A 23,813-nucleotide genomic window follows, 5' to 3' on the forward strand; every position below is an offset into this window, starting at 1 on the left:
TGGCTAGAATTTTCTTCACTGCCCGCCTTTTGGGGGGGTGTGCGACGTGCTTAATTAGCGTTTTGAATTTTACAAGTACGATAATTACTTTCGACGCGGGAGTGTGGAGTGCAATGTAATATTTGCGCAAACGAGCTTAACTCAACTTTCAAAGTATTTATATGCTTCCCCCTTTTGAAACAGAGCGCACCGCCAAGTCGGTCGGCAATGTGCGTTGATTTTATTTTTCCAGGTTTTTTTTTTAAAGCAACATTCAAAATAAAGGGATGAAAGCGCAACCATTCGGTGTAGAAGTTTGATAAAAAGTTTTAATTTATTTGTAATGCGCTTCACATTGTTCACGGCAAAAAGATGTAGGGTAGAAGTATTCAGGAAGAATGACATCGATCTTCGCTCGATGTCATTCGACCTAGAAAAGTTACGTGCCACAGAATGATTATCTGAAAGCTTGATAAATATTATCGTCAGATACTGATAGTTTCTTTGGGTGTGCAGGATTTGTAACATGTTGGAAGCTGTAACTGTTCGTCATGTATAGAAATTAAACGTTGTGTTTTATTTTTGCTACGATCCTCTTCACTTTTTGTTGAAAATGTTCTTGCCGATTAATTTGTTGCTATTTATTTTCATTTTTTTGCCACAATAGCTGTCTAGTAAACAGTTTATACATACTGAAGTAAGATAAACCGTGAAATGCATTTGTAAATGATCTCAAAAATGATTTTAATTTTTCCATTTAGTTATAATTGTGCTTCTGCCGTGAGTTGTAAATGAATGTGATTCCAGTAGAAAGTTTCGCGTGTCTCAAAATAAAGCAACGAAAATAAAGGTGCTACCAGTGTTTTCCACAGTGGGGCGTGTGTCTCTCATCCGTGAGCTCCAAAAATGAAATGAATGCAAAAAGTGACGGAAAGAGCGAGAAAAAAAAGATGAATCAAGCTTCATTCAGTGTCGTGGTAGTGTTCAATTTCAGCTTCCGGGTGAAGCAGAGCTTTTGCTAACGCAACAGTGACCGGAATGTAGCAAAGTTTAATACTGCTTTTATCTGACCGGTAGAGTGTGTCTTTTCGTCCCCTTTTAAAAATAAAAGTAATAGCAAAAAAAAACCTCGTATCGTCGGTAAATAGGGAGTAAAATTACGATACAAACCGTGTTCTCGTACGTGCGGGTAGAAGTGATTTGTGCCATGGTGGTCTGTGCTGCCCATCCGTAAATCGCAGCAAAACTCCAGTGAGCGCAGATGGTTCGTGGAGGGTTAGTGTGTCCGGTACCGGATGACGAGGGTAGATGCTGCTGCTGACTTTGTGATAAGAAGTGGTGGTGATAATGGTGCTGGTGGTGGTGTAAGTAGTGGTGCTAGAGGCAGTGGTGGTGTTGTACTTCCCGCCAACAAACCAGGGGAAATAGGTGTGAAACCCAAGCGCCCGTAACCGCCCGTTCCGTCGTCTGTGGCCGTGTGCAGCGAGCAAGCCAAGTGTGCAGCCAAAATGAGCGAGTCGGTCGAGCTGGAGCTGTTGATAAATTGTACCCAGGCGACCATTCTGCGGTTTCCCTGGTCGACGGACTTCAATACGACCGTGATCGGCGAGCTGAATCGGACGGAAGTGCTCGACGTGTTGGGCGAAATGATTACGAGAAGCCGTGGATACGTGCCCAAGTCAACCGACCTGCTAACGCTTAGGTAAGGACACCCTCCGAAGCGGACAAACCCGCGGCTCCACGAGGGTAAAGGAGAAAGTAGAGGGCCCCCGTTCGTTCTGGGTTGATGAATAATTTATCGGACATTTTCTAAACAATGGAAAGGCGCAATGATGGGCCACGGCGTGCGTGGGACCTTATTTTTTGTGTAGCCTGACGGGGGAAAATTATGCAAACTGGTGATGCGCTCGGGAATTGGAAACTTTCTGTGATGTGTGTGTGTGTGTGTGTGTGTGTGTGTTGTGGAGTACGGGATGCTTCGCGCACTTGGAGGAAGTTGCACGTAAAGTTCGTTGAAGCATAGGATTGTTCGAACCGGGGGCGCAGGCAGGGCAAGCAAATTGATTTTCGAAAGCGGAAATTGTCTAAACCACCTACACGCAACGTGTCAGTGTGTACACAGCCCAAACTCAACGACGGAGGAACACAACCTTTTATGGAAGAAAGGAAGGAAGGAGAATGACTGAATTTCTCCAGAACTGGTCACGTGCATCGTGAGGGGGTTCGGTGTGCTTTAGATGCCTCACTAACATAAACAGCTGGCGTTAACGCTTTGAATAATGATGTTCAATTATGTATAGCTGAAGCGTTCCTGGCGTGTTATTACACAATTATACTCAATTTATACATAATTCATATTAGACGAAAAGATTCTGTAATTAGTTTTACCGGTAGGTATACGGATTATCTTTTGATTGCTTTGCAAAGCGCGTGAAGGTGTGCAATATGATGGTATTTTTCATACTATCGTAATTCTTTGGTATTAATTTTCGGAAAATAATTATTATAGAACCGTGCATAGTAACAAAGTTTTCCAAGTCAATTCCAATAATTATGAAATTATTCGATGCTTGCGAGATATTTTGCAATAGCTGTGCAAATGTTGTATTTGCATCACAATAATGTTTCAGTTCTTCCTCATGATTTTCAACACGTCTCAAGCAGGATTGAGTTTGACAGTTCTTTGTCATGTGTTAGATTGAAATGTTTTAATATGATACACCATTTGAAAGCTGCCGAAAAACATCTTCTAGGAGGTGAACAATGATGTGCACATTGGTAAGTGACTTGGAAAACCTTGTAAGATAATCTTTATTTGGGTTTCTTACTTTTATTTTATTCATAGCTGACTGCCGTAATGATCACTAGCGCTTTAATCCATACAAACGAGGAGCTAAAGTTTTGTAATGAGAGAATATGTTTTGAATGTAATATGATACCCGACCGGGGATTTGATTCCTCGTTGCTTACCTTAAAACTCAAATTGTTAAACAACACACATTGGCCTGACGGCCACCCACGATACGTTGGCCCTTTCAGCCCTAATCGCAGATCATGATGAATGGTAACGTATAGCCCTTCATACTTGCTTTATTCATTGTTGATCACTGGCCCGAAAAGTTCCATGCTGAAAATACTGTGCATTTGTGGAGGATGTTACATGTTGTTTGTGCAGGATAGCTGACAGCACGGGAAGTACTGATGACAAGGTACGTTCTGAACTTTGCAGAAAAAAGATGCAGTGACAAAAGGGCTAAAAGAAAGTCAACAATCCCGCTAGCGATACATTATGCATTCGGTGCCAACCAATACAAAGGGCAGGTTTGGTTGAACGCAAGCGGTTCGGCAACTCGGAATTGAGTACGATTGTCTACTTTGGGGATGAAAACAAGTGACTGCTGTCGAAACACATCCCACTTTGTTTGTGAGCTACTGTAGCCACTGTCAAGGAAAGGTCGTGTAGGCGTTCTTTGGTTGAGGTAAGGGGCAAGTAAAAGTTGTTTTTGTCTTGATTGTGTTCAAGTTGCTTCTACGGTCGTGTCGAATTTTGGATGAACTCAAGCGACTTGGTTATGGGCCAATTTTGGATATGATATGTGATGCGGTAAATATTAACATCGCCATGCAAGCGTACAGCAGCGACGGGGCAAAAAGATCTGCCCTCGGAGGATTTTTGTTCCTACTCGGTACAGTGAATATGCAAAATCTTCCGAGAACAAACTGATGATTTAACATTGCATAGCCAGTTGTGTATTCGAGCGCATACATATGTTTTCTAATGGATGGCGCAAAGAAATTGAGATTGAGATCCCATATGCAGTCATTTGAAGCGTGTAAAATTGCTTTGACTTCATCACCTCGTTCTGCTCGAAGCTTTACCATTTAGTTACGTAGTCTGCGCTTCTCGGGGAAGTTCAAATTTGCAAGTGACTGCACCGACAGCATAGCAAACCCACCAGTCGGTGTCCCGCAAGGGAATTCGCCATTTGCAATAAGAATCGCTTAAATTAAAATGTGTAGCGAGAAGTGTGTGCCGTGAGCACAAGAGCTACCGCTTGGGATGACGAATAATTGATGAGATGTGTCGTAAATGGTAAATTTAAGCAAAGAGGGAAAGAGATACAGACCGAGGGACAGAGAGCAAGAGAGATCTGAATAGAGACAAGTTGTCAACGTGTGTGACAGTTAGTATGTATACCCTACTAGCAATGAGAATGAAAAAGTGTGCGACTTTCAGGCGAGGGGCATGTTTCGGAGGCGCGAGTGTGTTTTGGTTTCTACACAGTTTTTGCACTCACACAATTACACATGTGTGAATGTGTGCGTTCACTTTCAGCCTGCGCGCTCAGTTTGGTTTTCTCGCAGCGGCATGGGGTGTCTCGCTCGCACTAGTGCAGCGAGTGTTCCTCTGTGCGCTCCCCTTCTTGCCACCATACGAAATCGTCAGTTCAGCTCAAGCGTTCGCCGTGAAAGGCTGCGCGCGTTTTAGCCTAAGTCCCGGGCGATCGAAGTTTCGCTAAGTGTTGAAGTGTTGTGCACATTGAAATGAAGCTGCGCTTATTTTTTATCATTTATCCTAAATGTGTGATTTGCGTTGCTTCATTTTAATATTTGTTTGCTGTATTGAACATCAACAACGGTATCCATGCAGTTAGGCGACTATTTTAAATACGACGATTTTTTTTATATAAATAATGTGTGTGATTTTGTGGCAAGATTGTGTGAAGCTATGTGTGAAAATGCCCCTTTATTTGCAATAAATGTGATAAAATATAAACCAAGTTTGATGTGTTCAAGTTTTTGTTTTGATTCGGGTGCACCAAGTCCGAATGAAGGGAAGCGCACAGCGCGCTCCCGACAGACAAAGAGAACGAAATTTTCAGGCGAGGGGTAGGTAGAAACACGCGGTGGGGGCCCGGCCCAAGATCGGATCCAAAGTCCGTTGTTTTGGGCTCGAAATTAAAAATGGCGGATGGAGCGCTACCACGGAGAGAATGCGCTCTCTTGCTTGCCTTTAAAATACACGAGGCGCTCTCGCTGTAAAGAACGCTCGCTCGCGCTGTTTCATCATACCCCTTCCTTCCCGTTTCTTTCGGCTTGCGCTGCGCTGAACTGGTACCCCCTCCCACTTGATTCCAGCGAATTGCGCTGCGCTGGACTGACACCCCCTCCCGCTCGTTTCTTTCGTAGCGCGCTGTGCGCTTCCCTTCATTCGGACTTGGTGCACCCGAATCAAAACAAAAACTTGAACACATCAAACTTGGTTTACATTTTATCACTTTTATTGCAAATAAAAGCACATTTAAATACATTGCTTCACACAATCTTGCCTCAAACCACACACATTCAATATATAAAAAAATCGACGTATTTCAAATAGCCGTCTAACTGCGTGGATCCCGTTGTTGATGTTCAATAAAGCAAACAAATATTAAAATGAAGCAACGCAAATCACACATTTAGGATAAATGATAAAAAATAAGCGCAGCTTCATTTCAATGTGCACAACACTTCAACACTTAGCGAAACTTCGATCGCCCGGGACTTAGGCTAACACGCGCGCAGCCTTTCACGGCGAACGCTTGAGCTGAACTGACGATTTCGTGTGGTGGCAAGAAGGGGAGCGCACAGAGGAACACTCGCTGCACTAGTGCGAGCGAGACACCGATACCCTCATGCCGCTGCGAGAAAACCAAACTGAGCGCGCAGGCTGAAAGTGAACGCACACATTCACACATGTGTAATTGTGTGAGTGCAAAAACTGTGTAGAAACCAAAACACACTCGCGCCTCCGAGCAATTCCGCGAATTTCCAACCGTCTCCCCATGCTTCTACATGCCCCTCGCCTGAAAGTTGCACACTTTTTCATTCTCATTGCTAGTAGGGAAAATACGATGAAACAGCGCGAGCGAGCGTTCTTTACAGCAAGAGCGCCTCGTGTATTTTAAAGGCAAGCAAGAGAGCGCATTCTCTCCGTGGTAGCGCTCCATCCGCCATTTTTAATTTCGAGCCCAAAACAACGGACTTTGGATCCGATCTTGGGCCGGGCCCCCACCGCGTGTTTCTACCTACCCCTCGCCTGAAAATTTCGTTCTCTTTGTCTGTCGGGTAAGTACAACATCAACCGACATTAACGTACAATTGTTGGCTATATTACGAATCGACCGTTCCCCAGTGGTCTAGTATGGCAATGTGCCCTTTTGTCAATTTCTCGCATGCAACACAGGCTCCTGCCGCACAGTCAACTAAACCATCCCTTCGGGCGTGCCATGGGTAGTCTCGAATATTTTAGCCTCCAAAGGGTTCGGTCAAAATTTGTCCAGCCATGTTCAACGGTTGACAGACACGTACGGAAACATATGCGCTACACTACACACAGAATGATGCTGCACTCCCAGGGCGATGCCATCGTCAGGCGTAGTGCAGTGAACGAAGTCTTACAGCAGCTAAACCGTACAACCCGTTTCAAAATGTATGCAGTATGTAGATCAATGTTTCGAGGAAATGTTTGCACGTTTTCAGCACGTTACGAATAAGTCCTTGCTGTTGTACGTTGTTTGCTGATAGCTTTTGACGACTGGTACGCACATTGAACGCTTTACTGCTACTTTGGCAAAGTTTTGCGAACAAGGGCTTGCTTAACGTTGCCGAAGGGAATATGGTTTGATTGGTTTACCGTATTTGGCTTATGCATTATGAGTCAAGTTTCTTTGACGATGTGTTGGCGATGCTTACGATACTACCAATTTTCGGGGCTATAATAGGGTCCTATTTCCAAGTTAGAAATAATAATACTAAAAGACCAAGCAAATTTGCTGGCTAATGCATACTTTGCATAATTCCAATTTAAAATAGATTGCAAAAAATTAGATAAATTGTGAACTATTCCCATTACGGGAAAGCAATAGACTGATTAAATTTCGTGATTTACGATTCCTTATCGGATTTGCTTGAAAAGACCTTCATTTGAACTATCGATTAAACTGGTATTAAAATTCCTCCGAAACAGCAATTTCAATTATCGCATTGTGTCTCCTCCCCAATCAAAAAAAGCAGCTGCTGCACCGTTTTGCCATCATGCGAAGTTGATCGCGATTAGTGCGATGAATGTTGTGAGGTTGCGCAATTTATTTTACTCATTGGTTAAAAGCCATTGCAGGGCAAGTGTTTATGGAAAGTCACGCTACATTCCAAACGCAATAGCTTTATCATGTTGCTGCTTTCGTAGTTAAAGGAGTTTTGCGGTTGTGTTTTGTTGTTGTTTGGTTGTTAGTTTGGTTGTTGTTGCTGTTGTATGTACACGCCAAAATGAAGACAGCACCCGTGCAACCGAGAATGTTATAGTATTGAGCGAGGTGAGATTGTAATGCCGGAAGTTCGCTTCTTGGAAGTCCGCTCTGGTCCAGTGCCGTTCACGGCTGTAAGGACAAAATTCGTAGAAACACGTGGGCCCGTTGTCTGACATCCTCCGTTTCCGAACGCCATATACTAAACGGAAATTAATTGAGCGACAGATATATCGTCGTCTTTTGCGGCTAAATCCGGACGTGATGTGAATGTGTGTTTTCGCTCCGGGCCAAGAATATGGAGTGCCATTAAATTAGTTGGGAATGTCGCCTTCTTTGCCATTCTCGAAAGAAAGACGACGATTCGTCCATTACAGCCCTCCTGCAACCTTCGTCACATAATTTCAGACCGGTCTGCCGTTCTGCCGTTTGCCGATTGTTGTATGTTCGTTTGTCATTTGCTGGTCCAGAATTTCTGGAACGTCTTCCCGGACTCGCCATTATCGGGGCTCATCGTTCAACACCGTACTCATGATTAATTTTACCACATGGACATCTATTTCGGCAAACGTAAACTTTCGACGAATAAACAACCGCACAACGGCGCACTACAGAGCGGAAGAGAGCTTCACTTTTACTTGTTTGTTTTATCGTTCGCAGAGAGTTCATCACGGAATGCCTGTTCCCGACCACCAAAAGCCCGTACGAGCTACCCTGGCAGCTGAAGACCGCCTGGGGCGTCGTGTTCGGCGCGATGCTGCTCGTAGCCATCACCGGCAACTGCATCGTCCTGTGGATCGTACTCGGTAAGTGGACCTCTCGGGGCGCGGATGCTCAGGCGAGCCGGCATTGATCCGATCTATTAATTTACGTTTTGTGGGCGCGAATTTGGATGGAGCGGGTAATTAGAAAGCATCAATCTAGCAAATCCGAGCCCCGCTCAGCGTTCGCGCCTGATCGCTGGTCGACTGGTGGTTTGGGAAAGTTTAGTGCCATTTGCCAACCTCGTGCCAGCTCCGGAGTTTAGCGGCGGTTTCGCTATGCCTGCCAATGGTGGGTTGCCCATATTGAGGATTTTTGAAAGTGCACATCAAGCCTTCCATGATTAAAGACGTTCATCATTGTCATTCCAAGGTTTGTTACGGATAGTTACGTGCCATTTGTTCTTGTCGGTCGGTGATTAGTTGATTACAGGTTTCATATTGTATAACGATGCTGTTTTGAAGTCGGGAGTATGGAAAAGTAGTTTGTATAATGGTTGAACATTAGTGAATAAGGCTATAAGATGAACTAGTTAACATCGAAATTGGATTTCTAAACTTTTAAAGTAAAACAACTATCTAAGCTAAATTATGCAGTTTGATTTTATGTAAACATGTTTTATAGTTCGTTTGCAAGATTTTCACATTTCTAGAGTTTCATTGTCACTTTTCAAAAGTTTTATAATTTGAGTACGAGATAATAGGTTTGAGTATAATAGCTTAACTTAAAAAAGGTTAATAGGTAGAACACAACTAACAGTCTTCATTTTAATATTAACGATTATCCATTTAACAGAAATTCTTCCGATGAAAGTTGGCTATTAAACTATTAAATTTAAATTAAATTCCGCCTGTCGATTGATTGGAAATTAAAGAGCTTCGAAAACAAACACCAGCAAGCATCCTCCTAGCGCCTTAGCACCGTGAACAATAATTTCATCACCTTCCTGGCAATTTACATGCGCTATGTTACCCAGCGTCATTACTCGCTTCCGCCCAACATTTTCGCCAGACGCCATGTAATGCTATTGTTCTCATCATTTGCATCGGAAAGTGATCACTGCTGGCACGGAACAAATGGCTGGCCTGGTCACACTAATTAAGGTCAGTTCTATCCGGATTCGGATTGGGACGGGAAGGGTGGGTGCCACATTTCCCTGCGGTATAGCAGCCGTGGTAATCGTTTGTTTTATCGAAGCGATCTTTACGCTGCTAGCGTGGCTTTCCGATGATGGTAATTGGTTTTTTAGTTGACAACGTCAACACGAGATCGATGATTATTTGCTAAATTGAATATAATCGATACATAATTGCTCGGTGGCAATGGCAAATGCATTGTTAATGTCCTTATCAAGTCGCGTGGTAAGCGTGCCTACATGCAAATCGATCTCGATTGTTCACACGCGAGTGAATCTGTAGCTGTAATATGTGCGTGTCTGTGTGGTCGACAGAAATGTTATCTCATCCTATGGTGGTTTATGTCAAGCCGTGATGATAATGGAACGGGCAAGCGAAGTGTGATACATGACGTAGAAGGGTGTCGGTGTTTGCCATCAAAGTGTAGTGTACTACGATTTAATTGAGTGTGTGATTTTTGAACTAGATAAAACCAAATATTTTGATATCACGCTAGAGGGTTCAACAACACCTCAAAAAGGTCAAAGGAGTGATTTCTGTACCAGCTTCTCACTGTTCTTTGTTCCAGGTTCGTGTCTCACTGACAGTGTGTCAACTCAAATATCAACCCCCAGTAGAAACACGCTAGCTAGCTTTGAGGATAAAGATATCAGAGTTAAGCCAAAGTCTACCACACACATAATCATCGTTTGGCGAAACAGATTTTTCGGAAAGCAAAAATGAAGCTTTCCCAAACATCAAAGGCTAGATGTGGGGTGTATTTATCTTGGATTTGTGCAGCGGTAGGATGTTCGTCTAAGTTTGCAAGGACCTCGTTATCGCTGGTGTTAGTAGGTGAGATAACTGAACAGAAAAGGTTTCCGCAATGTCTGGTCGGTAAGGTAAGGTAAAAGTTTTCCATTCTCGCTAATCAATGATGCTGCTCTGCTGAGAAGATACGTATATACTCCAGGGTAACCATGCAAGCGGTAACCTGAGGCATCTGCTAAATCTACTGTCTAGCCAAGCTTGAATAAACTTTGCTTTGACTTGGGATGATGGTATGGTTTTTTTTTAAAAGAAAACAACCATGTTGAAGGGAAAACGTATTAAAAGCATCACCTCAGCTTAACTCTACAGGACAATGGTTTTCTTCAATGTGTTTAAGTGCAATACTTATTTGCAAGGATGTGTATGCAGATGTTAAAACCAATCGTCTGTAAGTGATTTCTGCATGATGAAAAATGTAAGATTAATTCCGGCAATAAGCCAAGCTTCAAATTATGCGTCTCAGCAATAATGTCGGGTCGTGTCTTCTAGAAAATATTTAAATTATGCGTCTAATTTTCTTGTTATTGGGTTAGTTGGATAAGCGGTTTAAAATCTTTCATGAATTAATTGGATTAATTCACACAACCAACATAACAGGATAGGGACAGGGATCGCTAGATAAGAGAGACAAGCTTCAGACCCAAACTAACGAAGGGCAAACTGAATCATCAATCCTAATTGCTACACCATACAAGGGTTCTTTTTGGGTGTTTGTGTGTTTAGCCTGATTTGATTTTAAAGTTAGCCTTGGAGCTAAAGCTTAAAGTGTCGACACTTCGGAAACCACGCTGAACCTAATATAAATAGACTCGTAATAATTGAATATCAATGAGCATTAATCTTAATTATCGGACACCAAACACATTTAATGCCTTATAACGATTACGAATAGATTGGACTCCACAAGAGGTAATTTGTAATTAAACTGTAATTCTAGTCCGGTACCTATCGTTAAACATCCTTTCCAGTAATATCCTGAATTTGATATACTACAAACAAAGGTAAACTTATCGAGAGTGGACAACGAGGGGTAAATATTTTGAAAAACGGCCACAAATACTCAAGAACGAAAAGAAAATTAAAAAAAGACGGCACAAGGTGATTTGATTGACGAGCACAGGTCTGCTAACGATGCTGAACTTTTGCAAAGCTTACAGTCGCGTCACAGCGGGAGCAAACGCAACGACACATGCCCCTCGTTAGGTGTTGCCCAACTTTTATTCCCTTTTTACATTTTTACTTTACGTTCCAAACGCAGATCCCTTCATTTCGTTAGGTACGTTGATGAAGGTGGTAAAAGTTGTTTGTTCAAACATTTTGGCATAATGATCATGTTTTTTTTCTGTCTAGGACACTTTTGATATCGAATGAACGAAAAGGCCTAAAGCAACTGTTTAAAGTCTTTCAGTTTTGAATATGATGTATGTTTTACCATACGATTTTTAGCTGTAATAGCACATTGTGGTTCTTGCTGTGGTTTGCAAGATTTAAAACAACATTGCGTTACTTGATTTGGCTGTGTTTATGCTATATGCATAGTAAAATCACACAAAAGAAAGAAAATTTTCCTGAAGATATATTTTCCTAGTTTGCATAACGTTCCAACTCGGGACGGCTCGTTGCGTGCACGTTCGGGTGTGAGTGTTTCTCCACTTTATGATCGTTCAACTATAGCACGAACTCGAAAGATTGCATTGTAGGCTTGGGGGTTATTTTTATTTTGAAAAAAAAACAACGATCCGAAACTGACCCTTCCTAGGCTTCGTAGAAACAGGATGAAAAAAAATACAAGCACTGTATAGTGGTGCAGTTAAAAACACTCACTTTGGATGCAAAAATTCACATGTCCATTACGGTCGACAAAAAGGTAACCAACTGCATGTGCCCTTTAGTATAGTGCAGTACGTGCTATTTTGAGCATCATAGCCGGCTTCATATGCGTACATTTACGGTGCTGTTAAAAGTGTATCTAGATAGAAAAGAAACACACCAAACACCAAACTCGACCATAGGAAAAAGTATTAAATTTTGAATATTTGTATTCTTTTTACGGTTTAATGGATTTCAGGAACTGTTCTGTGAACAAAGTAAGCACCATCGGCACAGTTTAGGATCGGAAGGCTATAGCAGCAGCTGAAACGCTATTTACGCTATTTTATTTACGCAAGTAACATTGCGTATGAAGTAACCGATTCCACCTGTACACTAAACTCCACAGCGAAATGTCAGAAATGCAAAAAAGAACCCAACTTATCTGACGCTTCCGCTTTTTTTTGCAGCACATCGGCGGATGCGCACCGTAACGAACTACTTCCTGCTGAATCTGAGTGTGGCCGACCTGCTGATGTCCTCGCTCAACTGTTCCTTCAACTTCATCTTCATGCTCAACTCGGACTGGCCGTTCGGGTCGGTGTACTGCACGATAAACAACTTCATGGCCAACATGTCCGTCGCATCGTCCGTGTTTACGCTGGTGGCAATCTCGTTCGATCGGTAAGTTGCTCCTGTGGGAGACATTGTGTTGGCTCGCTTCCTTCATCTGGGACAGCAATTGTCGTACACGTTTAAACAAAGCGTCCATACGGGCGTGTAAACTATTTAGGAGGTTTTTTTTTACACGACATCCTTTTACGAGAATTTCTTATGATGATGGTCCATGTGCCGTATGCACGGTAATGGAAAAGAATATTTCCAAGCTTGTTAACTTTAAGCATCACTGCTTATGGGCAGCGATGCAATAATGCTGCAGTGAAAGTTAACTGTGTGGCATGCGATGGGAATGGATCACAATTCCAAAACTATTTCCGACCATGCTCTACACCCAAAAGGGATGACTACGTCGTACGTGAAGTAATATAAAAGTTTTCATCGCTCGGCGTTCAACTTGATTGGAAATTAAGTTAAGAAATGCATACCCTCCAATCTCAAAACTCGAAACCTTCAGCGAAAGAGTTTGTTAAGGATTGAAAACTAACTTAGTGCGTTGTGTACATGACTCCATTCAGCAAGTTAAAGCATCGTGGCGAGGATAATTGGAAGAGAGGATCCAATGCAGGGCTTGACATGCCGTGCTGCAATCGATCGTTGGTCGGCAAATAACGAATCACAGAAGCATGTCAGTGAATTGCCTTCGTACGGTGACAGCTGTCGTTCGAACGCGTGACTGTTCACCAGCAAAGGTAGCTCGGCTCTGGTGGGTTGGGCGATTTTGCGACACTTGCGATGATGCGTTTGTATGCCCGTACGGAGAAATGTAGCCAAATGTGTAACGTTCCTATTTCCATACTGATTCCGGCGTGTCGAGTGGCGTTCGTTTTAGTAAGTTTGGGCGACAGCTGTATGTATGTGTGAGCTGTATATCATGAATATTGATAACTGGCTGTTCAAATAACGAGAAACAACTGCAATCTAGTTAATGAATTCAATCGTTCAGTGCGCTGATCGTTTGAGTGGAGCCGCTGGAACTGATTGAACGTATCAGCTGAAGATAGAATTAAATATAAGTAAGCATTGACGTGTTTATACCATGTGCCCGTATATGTGGTATGGCGTTGAGTTATTGGCTATTAGCATATTAGCAGATTTATTCAGCATCAATCATTTGTTACGACGAAGAGTACATTGTATGCCCACCAAGAGTGGACAACAGAGGCATACACTACATTCTAACACATATTATCGTTGGTAAAATGTTATTAGAGCAAAAAGAAAATAAAAGTAATCGAAAGGAATGCGTAAATCGAACCAATTCTGTGCGGAGTTAAAGCATAAGGATACCCTCCTGCGTGGGCTGGTACCAATCTAGCCCGTTCTGTTCACAGTGCGATCGTTGTGCACTACCGTGATCGACTGGACCGCCATGTTGGGTGTCAGGAAGTTGGCCAAACTGTCCACCCCACTGCGTGCGGCCCGATCAAACGGATAGCCCATCGCCTTCCGATCCGGGTAGAGTCGATCGCGCACCCCACAGTACGACGCAGCATCGTTGCACGTGCCGACCAGATCCTGCACCACGCGATCCTCCTCATAGTTCGACACCATGATAAACAGGTCGGCGGGCAATCCTTCCGGCAGCCCCTTCGGTATGAGCATGTGCGCTGGCCAGCCACAGCCGCAGAAGTTGAACTCAGCCTCCTGGGGCGTATCCGCTTCCGGTCGGTTCTGGTCCAGGTTGCGGAACGTGCGCTCGAACGGAATTGTGACGGTGGATTCCTTCGAACGACGTCGAATCCGGTTCGCACCGGGGCGTACTGTGAGTAACATGGGGAAAGAGGAAAGGTCATACATAAATTAGAAAAGGCGTGCGTTTGGCGTTCGGTTTGACACTTCGAACACTTACAGGCTACCAGGAACTTGTCTAGCTCTATCATGAACAGTCGCTGGTCGCGGAACACCATCGGTGTGCCGCGTTCGTCGTTTTTCGGTGCGAGAAATACGCGCACAAACGCCATCCGCTGGGCATCGGAATCGTTCTCGATCATGATGGTGGTCACGAACGGGGAGTGTTGCAGATGGGTGAACCTGCGGCGGATGGAAGGGATTGACAGTAAAGTAAGTAAGTAGCTGCAGCCAGAATGTCACCATTACTCATAGTGTGCTGCCGTAGAGTGGACCATTTTGGCAATTGCATTTTCCCCCAAAACTACCAAAGTAACTAAATCACAAATGTGTGCCCTAGTGGGAAGTAAAATTCTGGTGTGGGGTGTGGGAAAACGTCACATTCAGTAGCATCGTTCAGTAGCTAATGTGCTAAGACGTGTACCCAACCTCTTCCACTGTCCCCAGCTGGTCTCGGTCTTGGTTGGTCTCGGTTTCATCGGTACCGGTTTGGCACTTCCTTTCGTGTGGGCGCGTGTGTGAGTGTTGTTCTTTGAAGAAGAATGGTAATTAAAACGAGCGAAACTTTTTCCTCTCTCTCTCTCTGTTTCTCTTCCTATGCTGTGCGCTTTCGGGCTAAATTACTTTCGCCAACTTAATTTTCATTCTCGTACCGATATAACCCGTTCGTTGGCATGGAAAAGTTCTCTTGCTGGGGTTTTCTAACACGCACAGAAAAGCTGAAAGTAGTGTTACCTACTTTCGGATGCTGGAAGGCGTACAAATTCCCGCAAAACGTAGGGGAAAGCGGGGCAAAATGGGCATGTGGGGCAAAATGGGCACCCTCTATTTAAGCATTATTTGACTACAAAGATACTTTCCAATGCTCAAAATGTATTCATTAGAGTGTTCTATGAACACCATGTAAGTTTCATAACCCTTACATAACAAATAACTAAGAAAAATGCAAAATAAGGTTTAGCAGCATATTGATGTAATTTTTGCCACTTCGAAAATAAGCTTAAACGTGTGCCACAGGGATGCGTTGAAGTTTTTAATGATATATTTTTAAAGATATGATATTTCTTTACAATTTGTCTGAAGCAATCAAGGCGATTGAATTCGTATTTTTACTAAAATAACAAAAAATACAAAAATGCTACACGTGGGGCTAAATGGGCAGTTACTCTTGGGGCAAAATGGGCAGATGCTTTTGACATACGGCGCTTGGTGAGGCTATGGTGTTGTATTTGTCGCCTCAATAATGATAACAGGCACAGCTTCAAAACATTCGATTTTGTAGATTTAAACGTGTAAAAACTGTTATAATTTTGATAACATATTTTTGGAAGAATTTTAAGGGCTTTTCTGACCAGCAAATCAAAAGATAGAACGAAAAATACATTTCACGAAACGTGCGCAAAAGCATAGACCATTACCTAAGCGCAGTTGTTGTGGCCCATATTGCCCCAGTGTTTTGACGTTTCACAGTTTGTTTACATATGCCCATTTTGCCCCAGGGCTATGCCCATTTTACCCCGCGTGTCAAAATAGCTTCTCGTAAAACATTAACTTTTATTTTACATTATTTTCATGTTTTTAAGTTGTTTTCATTCTATGTGGCAATTTTAATCCATAGATAAATGGTGGAGGCATACAATAATGAAAGAAAAGTTGTGTTTTGTGGCATATTCAAAGGAATATTCAGTAAACTGCTTAACATGCCCATTTTGCCCCGCTTTCCCCTATCTATTATAGCGGGGCGTATTATGCAGAAGAAACAACCATTTTTGCAAACAGCTATGTGTATGTGAGCGTTACAGCTGATTCATTGTTGTGTGTAGAAAAAGGTCCTTCACGTTAGGGTTGTAATGACGTATGATGGAGGAACTTTGTTAAAGTGCTGCATCATTTCAATGGGCTATAAGCATAGTATTATTTATAATGATGTAGCGTGCGGTACCACTAACGGTTCGCTCTGGATAATTTGCTATGCATAACGAAAGAGCGATAAAGAGTGGAGGACTGTGAAGCATAACTGCATAATTTCCTCAACTTGAACTGTGTGCGCCATGTGGATGCAATGAATTCCGAGCACAACCGTTGATACCGTTTTAACATACTCTAATAATGATACCGTTTTAACATACTCTAATAATGATAGTAATATTTGTTAGAGCAGTTGTATATACACAACCGTCATCAACAGTACAACGGTCATTGAAACTTTGTACCTTTAATAAGCCAAAAAATATTCCATAATTTCACCAACATCAGCTGTAAAGTTGCACAAATATTTGATACGAAAATTGCGATTCAAAAACTTGAAATTTTGCATTACGTATTTCGAAACTAAAAATAAACCGAAACGCAATGCTTTAACCCCAGCGAGCATTGGAGCATTATTCACACACGAATGCGCTGTGCTGCACGGTACTAAACGGTCGCCGATCATGCGAACTTTGCACACGAGAGAGAGAGAGAGAGAGAGAGCACAATGTGTTGAGTGGATCGAAACTGCTGAACCTGACAGACACGCTTCATTGCCCATCTATCATCCGGCGGTGTCCGAGCGTAACGGTCTGTACGTTTTGCATGCTCATACCATAATTACACTACATTTTAAGCTTTTTTGCAGCGCTCTGCTGCTCGTAGCATACGTTCCTCCGCATCCACGTTGCCGGTGTCGTGTTAATTCAATTAAATTTCAATCGAACAAGCGTGCAGAGCTGCAGCATGTGTGCTTCTGCTGGGAGCCAACGCTACCCCCGGAGGTCGGTGTCAAATAAACCAGCTCGATAAATGCCAGAAAGAGATGCCCATTGTACAGTCGCCAAGGGGGAATACGCCAGAAGGAAATAATGTATACTGTAGTGCAACACCACACTCTCACACATACACGAATTGAAAACGCTCCAATGGCATATATTGGTAGGATTAGCATGATATGGTTTGATGTAAATGCTTTTTTGTCGTGTGTTAATTTGTAACCTGTTTTACACGTCAACATGTTGAAGTTCTGTTTTTTTTGCTCCAACTGGGTGCGCTCGATGTTGGACTTGTCGTTAGCATTTATCCACTTAGAAACTCGTTAACAGTAATCACATAGCACGGAATCAATTTTGCCCCGAAATGCGGGGGAGGTGAGAACGCCAACCGCCAGGCGTCAATAAAGGTCAATTGTGAAACAAGTGAGAACATGGAAGACATTAATTAATCATTACGATCAGTAAACCACCGTGTGTAGTGTTTAAAATGCGAATGGCGAATCTGTTACGAGCTGTTGTACCTGTGCCGGTGACCTAGTCTGTGTCCCGATACCCCCGCCGCTTACCTTGCAAACACGTTGCCCCTCGGTACAAAGTCCATGCCGCGCGACAAATCCACGTCCGACTGCTGCCAGAACGTCTGGAACGTGTTGGGCGGACCGTCCTCGGGCTGCACGGTAATGCCGGTGATGGAGATCCCGTCGAACGTCAGCTGGGAGCGGGTGTACGGTGGCAGCTTGTTCTTGTGCTCCTGGAAGATATCGTCGATGTACGAGTGCCAGCGGTAAAACACCGGATCGCGCATGGCCGTCGCCACGTCGCCCATCACCCCGAACGACTCGAGATGCCGATGGTCCGGATCATGGGCGTACGAGATGAACACGTGCCCCATGTTGTGCATGTCACCGTATAGCTGCCGGTTCGGGGACAGGATGGACGACTCGATAATGTTGCCAAGATGGTCGATTCCCTTCTGCTCGTCCAGCGGGATGCGGTTACCGGATTCCTGAAAGCAAAAACCGCGAGACATTAGTGCCGATGTCAACACCACACACCGAGCTGGAGAAGATGCCTTACATCGACCACGAAACCCTGATGAATCGCCTCGTAAATGCGATCGATCCAGCGCTCCAGATCGGCCACGTCCTGCTTGATCTGGTCCGCCTCGCGGTTCAGATCCTTCAGCACGCTCGCATCGACCCGGCCTGGCCAGGCCCGGCTAGCCACCAGGGAGTCCAGCTTCGGGAAGTAGCCCTCGCTGATCGGTTCGCGCAGGTTGTTTAGCCGCTTGACGCGCTGCAACCGGTTGCTGAACCGCTCGAAGTTGTACCGGGCCACCAGCTGCTGGTGCATGTAGTAGAACAGCTCGCCCCGCCGGTCCTTGTCCACGATCGCCCGGTTAGAGGCATCGAACGGGTACACCAGATGCCAGTGCCAGTGGTGCAGATTCACCCCAATGTCCTCCCGGAAGTACCACAGCCGGTGCTCCTCGTCCAGATCGGAGGCCGTGTAGTCCTTCGGGATGACGATGGGCATCCGCATACCCTCCGGCACGACGGTGGCCTCCTCGCGGATCTGCGAAAACACCTTCGAGTCGACGTACTTGTCCGGGAAGACTTCGATGATGGTGGGCAGATCGAGATCGTGCGTATCCTTCCGGTGCAGCAGCGCAACGGAGAGCGCATAGTTGAACAGGTACGGGTTGATGCGGTCGCGCGCGAAAACGGCACAGCTCTGCAGATCCTCCACATTACGCATTCCTGCAGTGGGATGGGCAAAGCAATTAATGTCCATTTTCCAAAAACCGAACAGGGTTTTCAATTTGAGCACTTGCAGCGAAATTTACAGCCAGACTACTCGGGAATGTAAACAGTTTTGATTGGAGCACCGGCTCGAGCAAACAAAGCTTTTAAAGTGTCTCGTTTAATTGATGACAAAATTCGTTAGCCGCTTCCCAAGGAATGGTTGGAAAGGCAAACTCTTATTTTTCCAGGAAGCCCAAACCTCCCCAAACTGTTCCGAGAAAGTGGTTGGGTAAATTGCAAGCCAAACACTTTCACTTATTTTTAACCATCGTCCCAAGCCAAAGCCCTGTAACAACCTTTATTTACCCAACTGTGGACACATAGTAATGGAAACAAATCTCACTCACAGCTCAATTTGTCCCCGAAGGATAAATGTGTCTCGAGCAAGCAAAGAGAGGAAAATAATATCGCGTATACCATGCAGTTTCGGAGGGTTTCGACACCCATCGCCATACTCCCTGGTATCAATTTTTGTTTCGTCTCGAGCTAAGTTAACTTTCCACCGAAGCTATGCACAGTAACTAGATTTCGCCCGAAGAAGGATGCTAGCGAAGGGTGCAATAATTGAACAATATCTCACGCCCCATTTCTCCGGATACGGGATGCGTTCCCGAGAAGGACAGGTTAGAAGATTTGATTTTCGACCTTCGCGCCGGGCCCCAGTTGGAGTGGTAAAGATAGTCACAGGGTCTTGATTTAGCGTCACCGTTCTGTTGACAACTGACTCTGTGTGTGCGTGTTTGTCTGTGTAAACTTAGGGAAGTGTTGGTGTGTGTGGGCAGATGAAAGGTTGACGTATTTTCCAGCGTAATATTAATATCAACACATTTTTGTCACGGCCCGGGCTTTTATCGTAATTGATTTTTCTTCCTCTATCTCGTGGTAGTGAATCTCGTTGCGTGGGCTCTGTGCTAACGGCTGTGATGCAACCCCGGGCTCGGAGTTTGGATTTGTGATTGCCTATTTATCATATTCAACAGAGTACTGGGAAAATCTCATCAGACTGGTACACAGTCACCCGGTTTGTGATGTGTTGTTGTGTGTGCTTCAGAAAAAAAAAACTAGCTCACCATATCGAATGAAACAATAACTAATCGCATTGCAAGACTGGTTATGCTGCTGATAGTTCCAACCACACTCGTTAAAGGTATTTATTTTTCAAATCGGCTAAATAATTAATTAAACATTCACTTCTTCGCTTCCGTTGTTTCATTAAACTGTTGCGTCCTGGCACCCGGCATACCCGGGACCTCGGTGAAAAAGCATTGAACGATCATAGCCCGACCTTCACCGAGCGATTCGTATCGTTCGAGCGCTGTCGATTTATCACGGTTTTTGCAGGTACAGCAAAAACGTCCGCCGTTGGCGAAAGCTGCACGTAGCGGAAACCCGCGTTCAGCGCACACGCCCTGTACGAGAAGGGAAAACGTTTTAAGTGTTGCATCTTGTGTTGCTGCGAAAACCTTAACAATCAGGCGCAGTGGGTATGTGGTTGTTAAACGCTTTTCAACCGATTTGACTGACAGTTTTTATCTTTCGCACCGCCAGCTCAAGCAACTGTTGGCGTGGTTTCTACCCCCGTGCACAGGAGCCTATAAGCGTAGGTTAAATATGCTAGCAGAAGAATGGGTCAAATAAAACTGAGAAAAAGAAAGATATAGGAGAGCGAGAAAGCCGACACCTGATAGTTGAAGTACCTAAGATGTATTTTAAACGGAGAAAACTAATTTCAATATCCGAAGCCTTGGCAGGATTGCTCAATTTGATTGCCATGTTGCTTCGGCCCGTATACCATCAACTCAAATGTCGGCAACACTCCTGCAACGGTACGGGTTTCTCTAATGACATGTGGTGAATAATGAAACTCACAGTAGGTGGCCGTTCGGCAACTGGTCGCAGCCTTTGCCAGGAAGCGAAAGAAAGCACGCTGTGCTTTGCATACATTATTGCAACTGAAGTACACCAAACCGAAGGGATAGTGTGGTTTCGAATCTATCGCGTACACGGGTGCAACTCCATGTCGCCGTTCATAGAACGGCGTCTGTTCAGTAAGCGTCACGGGGCCACAAATAATGGCAAACCAAATGAAAGAAAAAAACTGGAAATCGATCGAACGCATTGACGGTGGAAATCAATTGTCGATTGCTGTGAAATCGGTCAAATGGGTAGCAGCTGCATAATTTGTCTATTCGGAATGTTGTGGTGTCGTGTTGTGTTTCCGCGAAAAATATTTTTGCTTAAGTGAAATTGAACAAAGGATGATTCCGAGAAAGGCAGGAACGTAATTGAATTTCTGTCATGATTTTATATTCCGTTAGTTAAAAGAAAACAAATTAGACAGTTTAATATAGATTTACAGAACGGCAAACTGGTTATGCCTCTGCAGTTGTTTGGCAACGCACCACACACACGCGTTCAATTCACCGTACGATAGTGTTTTGCAATCGCTCCGTAGTGGTAGCAATTTTGGAAACCCGTTCACTAGCCCTAATTTGACACCCGCCCGTGCCCAGCGTCATTCTTCCCCTCCCGATGCAAACAGCATGTGCCAATGGAAACAATTTTCAATTGCGCTACGAAAGCAACAGAACACGTTTGATGGCAGAATATGAGACAGTTATAGCCATGGCTACTATGGAGCCAATTTAGGTGTCATTCTTTTCGGGGTGACGCCCATACGCCAACACAGGCCGATGTCAAGGTCACTGGAAGACGAAGAGTATCACTAGCAGCACGGGCATACCATCCTTCCTTCCCACCATGCTAACCTACCCATAAAGATGTCAATCAAGCGTGCGGCAATTTTCCGATGGCGTGGAATGAAGAGCGAAAACTGTTCCTGCCGCCCGAGCGACATCGGTATGCGAAGATCGGGCAGCGCGATACTGCGCACCGGGATGCGCTCCTCCGCATTCTCGCCGAAGCGGTTCTGGATTTCGGAACCGATGGGCCGGTACCGATCGGTCAAATAGTTGTCCGGCACGTCGAACACAACGCGACCCTTGCCCATGAACACCGGTTCCCGGGGGCGGTCCAGCAGCAGCAGCAAATGCTTCTTGTCGAACGGCATTCTTGTCACTAGCACACTTCACACAATACGCGACCAAGTTTGGCAGACTGAAGGAGTGAAAACAAAAACACACAAAAAATACACACACACACACACTGCTGGAAGGGTTCTACCACCTGTGACGCGCCCCACTTGTTCGCACGATATGACCGACCGTAGCCTTGAGAACGGGCTCTTTTATACGACTTGTGAGCTGTCGCACATTGGGAAGGTCAATGGTACGCACCCCGGTTGTCGTGATAGCAGAAACCTCAAAAAATCTGTGATAAATACTCCCAAACGGATCGGGACTGGGAACGGCCTTATCGGCAAACGCGTTCAATGCGCGTAAACGTTCCTTAGCACGTCGCGTACAAGAAGTTCATTAACATCGAGCTGTTTGTGGTTGAGCCTGTAGACCGCAGCAGACGGTGAATGGTATCCGAACGCACAAGCATAGGTCATGGTTAGCGTGGGGTATCTCCGGTCTCTGCCAATGTTAGCTACAAATACCCGAGTTCATGGCTCTGGTGAACATGTTGTGTATTAATATCTGCTACGGAAATACTCTTCCGTGTCTTCCGGGCTGAACAGTGCGACACATCAAAACTTGCAGGAAGCACGAAATCAGTTCTCAGCTGAAATGAAGTAACTTAACTGCTGCAGGCATCGCGCTATCGCACTCTATGCGGTTAGCCCACCAAACTGAACCTGGCTGAGAGGCATGGAGATAATGCCATTATTTATGTCAAGATGCCATTTCACAGTAGCGCCATCATCACGCGCACCAAAGGTCTCGGTGGAACATTCCAAGAAGAAGCGCCTCATTCTGAAATTCCTCCAAATGCCGTTTCTTTTTCCAACCGAAAGGCTCGTGTCGCTGCTTCGAATTTCATTTTTACGTACGCAAATGTACCACCCGTGAACGCTTGAATCTGCCCCACGGGAAGTAAAGCCCACACACATATTTGCCCCTCCCCCACCCCCCCTTTCTACATATGATGGGAAAATGGCAATAAAAAAACTGGCGCTGTTGTAGAATTCATCGATAACGTTGGTTAAGAGTTTTCAATACCATTACATACCATTACACCAATACAGGTCCTGGAACCGGTACTAGGGCGGATGAATGCATAAGTTATGCGTGACGGGCGACCATTCTTGGCGTGCTGATCCGTGGGTGGGCTTTATCGAATTTCATTAGCGTGAGGTTGTTTTGTGAGGTTTATTTTGAAAGATGTTTGAGGGGAGTTTTTTTTAATAGAATTCCCGTCGCACATCTTTCCCGAAGTAATATGTGAGCGTGTGTGGCTACAGCCAAGTCACACTTCGTTATAGAAGTCTCATACTCGACTCAAATGCGTGCTCACACACGTTACTCAATGCGATGACGTGTAAAGTGCGATCAAATGGCATGAGATGGTAAGTGTCAGATGATAAACAGGTTAGTGGGAAAATGATAATCGAATAATGCTTTGTAAGGGGTACCCACATACCGATAATTGTGTGTGTCAGCCTTAATTAACGAAGGCGCTATTTTAAGGCTTTCTGGCAAACGAAATCTTATGTTAGCGTGAGACGCTTAGCTTGGAAACTTGAAATCCTGTAATCGTGTATTGTGAATATTTTAGGATACTTTGCACCCGTTTCTAGAGAAAGCGAACGAATTTGGCAGAAAACCGGAAGAATTAATCGTGTAGCTTGACACTGGCGTGTTTCTTATGCTGCAGCATTTTAATCGCTTCCTTTTTCGTACATTTGGTGTCACCGTTGGATGTACCGCGTTGGAATCTAATCTCCTTCGTTGTTTGAACCCCATTTTCAAATATATAAGAGCTGGCGGAAAGCTGGTATCCTCCGTTGGCCGTAACGTTAAACCGGTTCCCCATTTCCCATCCATC

General features: G+C 44.4%; 2 protein-coding genes across 5 annotated transcripts in view; one reads left to right on the forward strand and one right to left on the reverse strand.

Moving 5' to 3' along the window:
• The window catches only part of LOC120895767 (tachykinin-like peptides receptor 86C), a 55,814-nt gene that overhangs the window by 8,820 nt on the left and 23,181 nt on the right, over window positions 1–23,813 (forward strand). For 3 of the 4 annotated variants that reach the window (XM_040299368.1, XM_040299377.1, XM_040299396.1), the window contains exons 2-4: window positions 741–1,681; window positions 7,926–8,071; window positions 12,253–12,466. In XM_040299368.1, coding sequence (XP_040155302.1) covers window positions 1,488–1,681; window positions 7,926–8,071; window positions 12,253–12,466 — 554 coding nt within the window. In that variant the 5' untranslated portion in view covers window positions 741–1,487. Of the gene's footprint in view, window positions 1–740; window positions 1,682–7,925; window positions 8,072–9,736; window positions 9,998–12,252; window positions 12,467–23,813 lie in introns of those variants that run through there. The other variant, XM_040299387.1, reaches the window with a different exon arrangement.
• LOC120895751 (phenoloxidase 2) lies at window positions 13,530–22,064 on the reverse strand. The gene is made up of 5 exons (XM_040299343.1): window positions 21,636–22,064; window positions 18,136–18,818; window positions 17,625–18,064; window positions 14,313–14,494; window positions 13,530–14,223 (listed from the first exon to the last, which is right to left on the reverse strand). The coding sequence occupies exons 1-5, from the start codon at window positions 21,931–21,933 to the stop codon at window positions 13,775–13,777; spliced, it is 2,052 nt and encodes a 683-aa protein (XP_040155277.1). The 5' UTR covers window positions 21,934–22,064; the 3' UTR covers window positions 13,530–13,774.

The sequence above is a fragment of the Anopheles arabiensis genome, chromosome 2 (genome assembly GCF_016920715.1).
Source record: "Anopheles arabiensis isolate DONGOLA chromosome 2, AaraD3, whole genome shotgun sequence".
Taxonomy (NCBI): Eukaryota; Metazoa; Arthropoda; class Insecta; order Diptera; family Culicidae; genus Anopheles; species Anopheles arabiensis.

Bases quoted from the DNA above. Each gene is read 5' to 3' on its own strand.
- LOC120895751 (XM_040299343.1), bottom strand. From the start codon at position 21,933: ATGCCGTTCGACAAGAAGCATTTGCTGCTGCTGCTGGACCGCCCCCGG. The intron at 18,065-18,135 runs GTAAGGCATCTT...TTTTGCTTTCAG, and splicing joins ATCAGGGTTTCGTGGTCGAT to GAATCCGGTAACCGCATCCC. The intron at 14,224-14,312 runs GTAAGTGTTCGA...TGTTACTCACAG, and splicing joins AGACAAGTTCCTGGTAGCCT to TACGCCCCGGTGCGAACCGG.